The sequence below is a fragment of the Myotis davidii genome, unplaced genomic scaffold (assembly GCF_000327345.1).
Source record: "Myotis davidii unplaced genomic scaffold, ASM32734v1 scaffold362, whole genome shotgun sequence".
NCBI lineage: Eukaryota > Metazoa > Chordata > Mammalia > Chiroptera > Vespertilionidae > Myotis > Myotis davidii.
In genome coordinates, this window is record NW_006297152.1 from 3,624,884 (window position 1) to 3,632,615 (window position 7,732).

The following is a 7,732-nucleotide window of genomic DNA, read 5'->3' on the forward strand; positions in this document are numbered from 1 at the left end:
ACCTCTTCCCAGCCCTGTCATGTTTCTCATGCAATTTTACATTTGCAAAGTCACTTCCCTCTTCCTGGAAATGCCTCTCAATCCCTAAAAGCCCCTGGTCCTATTACATTGTGCTGCTTCACCTACTTCTCATCTCTGAATCTTTGCTTTCAGTAAAGAATGAACGACTGTAGAACATCCAGTCTTTAAGTCTCTGCCCAAAGTTTCCTTGCCCTTTCATTATTAAAACGTAATAATTTTGTACCTGCAGGGGCCTCAGTTGGTTGAACTATTATCCCATATACATCAAGGTTGCAGGTTCAATTCTTAGGGCACACACCTAGGTTGCTGGTTTGATTTCCCATCAGGGTGGGGATGAGAGACAACAGATTGGTGTTTCTCTCTTTCTTCTTTCATCTCTAAAAAAATTAGTAAGAACATATCCTTGAATGAGGATTAAAAACATTTAATCTTCTTTTGCTTCTGTGTTTCTGATACACCATTCCTAAATACACATATAAATGGGAAAATTTTGTTAAATATTAAGACTTTCCATCCAGGAACTTACCCTTACTTATAAATTTAATCAGATCTCCTTTTATATTTTCATTAAGATTTTATAGTATTAAGCAATATGGGCCATGTATCTTTCATAATAAATTCAGTTCTATATTTTGTAGCTTTCATTTTTATTATGAAAAGTGTACTTGCTACTATAGACGGATCATTGGTATATATCTATTTTATTTTTACCTTCCTTATCAAACTATGTTAATAGTATTTTTAAAAATTAAGAGTTGCTCTGAGTTTAAGTATACAACACAATCTAAAAACAATTTGACCTTTTGTTTTTCTATATTTACAATGACTATTCTGTTATCCTGTTGTGTTAGCTAGATTTCTAAAATAATGTTGTACAGTAGGTAACCTAGGGTAATTTTTTTGTTTTACCTAAGTACAATCTTGATTTCTAGATGGCATAGCACTGCACCTTTCCCTTTCCTTCTACATTAGATTATTGCCATCTAGAAACAAACTTGAAGGTTTTTTGCTGTTCTCCCTAGAATTTAGGGTAACCTAGCATCTATGAGCTCTAAGCAGCCCTGCTTCCTCTTCCTTGGGCACCCCAATTTTCGTAATTGTCTCAGTTAAAATGCACCTTTTTCACAGCTTAGAAAAGAATGTGTGGGCCCTCCTCCCTCCCCACCCGACCCCCCCTCCCACCCTCAGTACATACACCCTGAGAATGTAAACTTCCCTAGTCAGGTAATCCTATCTAATCAATTGGTGTGTATGTACCACCCACCTATACCTGCCTGCATGCCTGTGTTTCCTTCAGTTTTTCTGGTTTTAGAATTGGCCCATCTCCCCCACTTCTTTGACTAATTCCACTTATTTTATAAATCTCAGCTCAAATGTTACTTTTTTTAAAAAAAATAACTTTCAAGTGTCACTTTTTGAAGGAAACATTCAAATCTCCTTTTCCCCTTTTTAGAAATTAAATCTGTATTGTTGAAAGTATTACATGTGTCCCCTCCCTTTCTCCATTGATCCCCTCTAGCCTCTCCCCAACAGGTACCCCAGGTCGTCACACCTGTTGTCTGTGCCATGGGTTATGCATATATGCATACAAGTTCTTTGATCTCTTCACACCCACCCTCCCCCACTTTTCCTCTGAGGTTCCAAAGTCTGTTCTGTGCTTCTATGCCTTCAAATCTATTTTGTTCATCAGACTCCACATATGAGTGAGATCATGAGTTAGTTGTCTTTCTCTGCCTGGCTTATTTTGCTTAGCATAATACTGTCCAGGTCCCTCCATGCTGTCTCAAAGGTAAGAGATCCTTCTTTTTTACTGCTGCATAGTATTCTGTTATAAATGTACCACACACGTTTTTATGCACTCATCTGTTGATGGGCACTTGGGCTGTTTCCAGATCTTAACTATTGTAAATTGTGCTGCTATGAACATAGGGGTGCATACATTCTGATTGGTGTTTCAGGTCTCTTAGGATATATTCCTAGAAATTGCTGAGTCAAATAGTAGTTCCATAGTTAATTTTTTGAGGAAACTCTATACTGCTTTCCATAATGGCTGCACTACTCTGCATTCCAACCAGCAGTGTAATAGGGTTCCCTTTTCTCCACATTCTCGCCAAAACTTGCCATTTGTTGATGATAGCCATTCTGACAGATGTGAGGTGATTGATACCTCATTATCATTTAAATTTGCATCTCTCTGATGATCAGTGACTTCGAGCATTTTTTACTATGTCTCTTGTCTGTATGTCTGTTTTGGAGAAGTGGCTATTTAGGTCCTTTGCCCATTTTTTAATTGGATTGTTTATCTTCCTTTTGTTAAGTTACGTAAGTCCCGTATGTGTTTTGGATATTAACCCTTTATCGGATGTGTCATTGCCAAATCTGTTCTCCCGTGGGCTCCCTTTTTATTAGTTGATGCTTTCTTTTGCTGTGCAGAAGTTTTTTATTTTGATGTAGTTCCATTTGTTTATTTTCTTAGTTGCCTTTGCCCTAGGGCAGTGTTTAGCAAACTGCGGCTCGCGTCTGTCCTAGGAGATGTATCTGTAAACACATTGCTACAAGAAATGTCAGATTTTGCTGCGTATGGTTTCTTCTAGAATTTTTATGGTTTCAAGGCTTACATTTAAGTCTTTTATCCATTTTGAGTTTATTCTTGTGTATGATGGTAATTGGTGGTCTAGTTTCTTTTTTTGCAGGTATCTGTCAATTTTCCCAACACCATTTATTGAAGAGACTATCTTGACTCAATTGTATGTTCTTGCCTCCTTTGTCAAATATTAATTGAGCATAATGGCTGGGGTTGATTTCTGGGGCGTCTGTTCTATTCCACTGATCTATATGTCTGTTCTTGTGCCAGTACCGCATTGTTTTGATTACAGTGGCACTAAGAACATGTGTCAGAGTTCTCCATTTATTTTGTGATTCTGTGGAAATGTCATTTTCTCCAACTGATAAGATCCATAGGGGCATTTCTGGTGTTTGTTGTTGCCTGTTTTACCCTTAGCATAGTGCCTGCCCCGCAGTGGACGCTCAGAGATGGGGGGGGGTGGGGGGAGGAGGGTGCAGCAGGTGGCCATGGCCACTATTTAAACACTTTGTCAAAACCCGAAGTAAAATGCCTCTGATGCTTTCATTATGTATTCATTACAAGAGGGTTTAACTTACTAGTCAGCCCTCCAGTGGATTTTAGGATGATTATAGTTTAGAATTCTTAGACCTACAAAATGAAACAGATAAACTCGGTTGTTGTCTTCATGAAAAGATTCTATTTAACCAATGACATTAATGCCTTTAAATCATCCAACATTTTGTATTATCTGCATTTTCATGGCTTACTGAGTGGGGATTTCACTGTCCAAAAGACTTTCATCTTAAAATATAGCAATGATATGTGCCGTTCAAAATTCTATTTAATATGTAATATGTTCTCATATGCAAGCTTCCAGACTTTAGGTATTTAATAAATTTTTGAGCTACAATGCAAAATGTATATGCATTTTAATAGTATTATTTAGTGTATATCTTGGCATTTATTCATATCCATTGAAGGCAGTCTTATCTGTTATTTGGAAACATGCTTATTTTTTCTTGTCACATTATAAGCCAATAATTTAATATTACTGTTTAAAAAAAACATTAATGCAGAATAGTAAACTTTGTAAAACCCAGTATGCTTTTGAACATGTGATACCCTCTTAGGGTATAAGTTCATGAAGCTCGTTTCTTCCATACACAGATCCTGAAACGGAAAATGAGTCTCAGAATCAGAGTGCTGAACAGACCACACCAGGCTCTCAGGAGGTGGATTTGGTGGCTGGCGCGTCTCCGGAGGACAGCCCTCTGAACTCTCACCCCGAAGCATCATCCCCGGCAGCTGCGGACAGTGCTGCTGCAAGCGCTTCTCCTTCCCAGCAGAATTCTGATCCCACGGAAAACCATGGGCCTCCAGGCTTTGATGGTGAATGTACATATTTAGATGAAGATGAAGAACAGTCAGAAACTGAGGAAGATTCCAGTCCCAACGTCAGCTGGGGTAAAGAGGCCCAGCCCATGCACCCCATCCTGGCAAACTGGAATGAAGATATGGAAGCAATTGAGATGATGGAGAAGGAAATGAAGAAGAGGGAAATGATGAAGGGCGAACTATGACTCACTGAAGAATCGGTGGTAGGTATTTAAAAATAGGTAAACTGTGGTTAATAGACACCCTCATACTAAGCAGGCTCTCCAGTGGGAGGCTTTAGTATGGTCACGAGCAACCGCGTTCTGACTGGGCTAGTTGGTTATAGGAGCCTGGAGCTTGCTCTGTTAGAATTGACCTTGTTTCAAACTGTCCCACGAGAAATGGAAACTCACAGTCCCCTGGATGGCAGCACCGCACCGCCCTGCAGGGCCTCAGGCCGGGAGACGACTACTGGCGGCCGCGCCGGATCCAGGTTTCTGCAGGCGCTGGACAGACGAGAAACAAATCCGGTTAGTGGTGGGGTGGGAGTAGGAGCTCGTATTGTTTCCTAATTAAAGGAAGCTTGACATTCTAGGTTTGGGGGTTAGAGTCTCTTGGGAAACACCAAGCCTATTGTGGGCATTCTGGTTGTGCTGCCTTCACAGAAACACTCAAAGTGACCTAAGTGGTTATGAAGCCAGTGTGTTCACGGTGAGACCAGTCTTGCTCATCACTTTCACTTGCTTCCTTGGGTAACAGATGATCAAGATGACTTGATTCCCCCCCACCCCCCACCTCTCTTAACAATGTCCTTTTCATTTAAACCAAAGGTGAAGCCAGTGTGCTTTCTCAGTGAGTTCTCTGCATAAGGACTAATCATGGGACCAGGTAAAAAGGTCATCTATATTGTGGAAATTGGTTACTTAGTACTTTTGAAAAATGGAGGGAGGGAAAAACTGTAATGTTGCAATAAGAGCTTGCCATTGGGCCTTCCATAGGGAAAGCTGTGACGACTCTGAAGTGGAACTTAGTGCTGGATCCTTATAGGGTGAATGATAAACCTTTTCCAGCTCATTTCTCTTAGAGGCGATTCCCTCTAGTCATCAGCCTTACTCCATCCCAGGTTTAGTGTGCAGTTTGAGCCATAGGCCCAGGTGACTGATAGCTTAATGCATTTTGTTCCATTTCTGTCTTCGGAAGCCATGGTCATGCTGTGGTAGTGATCTAAAAATCCTGGGGTAACTGTGCTTTCTAAAGTTATACCTAAGGAGCCTGTCACATTTTCTGTTGAATCATGGTTTTTAAGTTTTGCTTTTTAAAACAAATATTCCTTCTGATATGGACTTGAAAATTAGTCTATGGTAACCTGTGTAGAAAACTTACACAGTACCAAGTACTAACATGCAGCCATAAAGCTTAATAATTTTTTTTTTGGTGGCAGTCTGGAGCTGGCCACATTTAATTTTTTGTTGTTGATATCTGTAGACAGTCCTGTAGTTGAAATCATAACTTTATTCATTCTATTTATTTTTTTAATTTACCTGAATGTGTTCTAAAGGCATATTTTTTGTGAGACTTAATTTTCTTTCTCTTTACCATGACATTACATATAACCTTCTCCTAAGACAGTTTTGAGGTACTGACGAACTGAAACTGTGTATGAAGCTGTTAAAAAAACAGCAGTGCTGTATTGTACTTGTGTATATTCATGTACAGTGTGTCTTAGATCCAGGTAGATGTATTCCTTTATAAGAGGAAAAATCGCTGCTTTCAGAAACTCCAGCTAAACTTAATCGGGTCAGTGAACCATAAATCTAATAGAGAATTCACTTAGGGGGTGTAGATTAGTATACAAGACCTTCATTGGTCCTTGATTAAACCTGACACCAAAATGGATATTTTTTAGTCACTGCATGTGAAATTTGGCGTAAGAAGATAGAACTATAATACATAGAGTTCATGAAGGGATAGACATAGTGCTTTATTCACTTTAATTGTAAAGCTGCCAAAATAGCTGAAGCTTAATTACTTGCCTTGATTTATAGGATTGGGGCTTGGCAAAAGGGAGCAGATGTTCCTCTAAGACTTTGATTCCAGAAGCCTTATATTTAGTGATTTGATTTTGTTCAGAGCCATTGTTGTTTAAATCTCACTTTTCTAAGTTATCAAAACATTTTTTTCTCCCCAGCAAATATTTTTGTGGCATAGAAGGAAAAGCCAGCTTATTGCCACCCTACCTTCCTTTGGCCATTAGGGGGAGCTGTTGCCATTCATTGAGGTCTAGAAGCAAATTGCTTAGGAAAGTGAATCATTACAAAACAGGAAAGAAAATTAAGTTACACTCAGCGCCCAGAAGGAATTATACTTGATTTTTTTCCCCATTTAAGAAAAGGTATAACTCTAACATTGCCTCTACATTTCTTATTTGACATACTGCCATGAAGTTAGTTTTTCAGTTCATTAAAAATTCCAACAGCATTAGTTTTTTTTTAAAAAAATACCTTCTATAGAGATTTTATTTACTTCCTAAAGATTCAGGGGAGTCTATGAAACCCTGAATTTTAGAAACATCTGGTCTACCTCAGTTAACTGTTGACTGCATAGAAATAGAGCTGAAGTGATCACCACAGCCATAAAAGTGACTAAGAAGGATTTATACAATGTTTACAAACCTGGAATCAAGTAAGACTATTATCTGAAAGTTATTAGAGTAAGTATTTAATTCAGGTATTTAAGTTTAACTTGTTTACCAACTAAAAATAGCTGTAGTTTTTTCTGCTTATCAGAGTCCATTGAAATATTCTCTTAATTTGCAATACCTTATTTCCCATAAAGTTTTAGATGTGAAAGAATTGTAATTTACTAGTTTGGCTCAGGATATTTTGTTGGGTAGGTTTTCTTTTTAACTTTAATAGGCTTCCAACAAGAACATAGTTATTGTTTCAGAACAAATAATTTTTGACATTATACCTTTTACTTCACAGTATTAAAGAGTAAAATGAAAAATTGTGCACGCTCTGATAATTACTCCCTTGAGAATTTGTCTCAAATTACTGTCACACAGCCCTTTTCATAGTAAAACCAGCATTTGTTCTCTCACCAAACTCCATGCCAAATTCATCATAAAGAAAGCTCAGCATAAGTAATTCAAATAGTGCTTATAATTGTTTATTAGGTGGGGGCATTTAGTGAATATTCCAACCGGTCGTTTTCTGCACAAGGCTTTAGTCAGAACATAGAAAAAAAACATTCTGTGAATGAAATATTGTATGTTCAGATTTTATAAGAGACATTTTTAAAAGCCCAATTTACAGCCGTATATTTTCTTATGATGTAATTTATGAAAAAGATGTCTGTACTAACAGGTGCTGTAACACTACTGTTGTTGGATTTTATTGTTTGGTGATAAATGATAAATGTATACAATATTTCTAAGGGAAACTATGTACTGTGATGTAAAAGTCTGGGCAAAATGTATATAATCCTTGTATATAAATGTGTATCTGATTATAATTACTGATTGTAAAGATTTAATAAAACATGTAAATATTCTGGTCTAGTTTTAATTTGAACTTTTAGTGTCACTTTGCATATGTTTATACTTTGATCTCTTTTAAAATGTTTTCTTTTCAAGTCATCTTTCCTTTAATTTCTACATTACCCCAGGGGAGTAACTGTAGGGGACATCTTAGGGTAAAGAAACACAAACATACCTTCAACAGCTTCGCCAGCGCCAGGGACCCTCCGCGTAGGGTTAGTGATCCCAGTGTC

The 7,732-nt window shown here is 37.9% G+C and overlaps 1 protein-coding gene across 6 annotated transcripts in view; it reads left to right on the forward strand.

Moving 5' to 3' along the window:
• Nucleotides 1–7,527, forward strand: part of EDEM3 (ER degradation enhancer, mannosidase alpha-like 3) — a 59,349-nt gene extending 51,822 nt beyond the window's left edge. For all 6 annotated transcript variants that reach the window (XM_015569955.1, XM_015569957.1, XM_006772950.2 and 3 more), the window contains one exon: nt 3,755–7,527. In XM_015569955.1, coding sequence (XP_015425441.1) covers nt 3,755–4,167 — 413 coding nt within the window. In that variant the 3' untranslated portion in view covers nt 4,168–7,527. The remainder of the gene's footprint in view (nt 1–3,754) is intronic.
• The last annotated feature ends 205 nt before the right edge of the window (nt 7,528–7,732 follow it).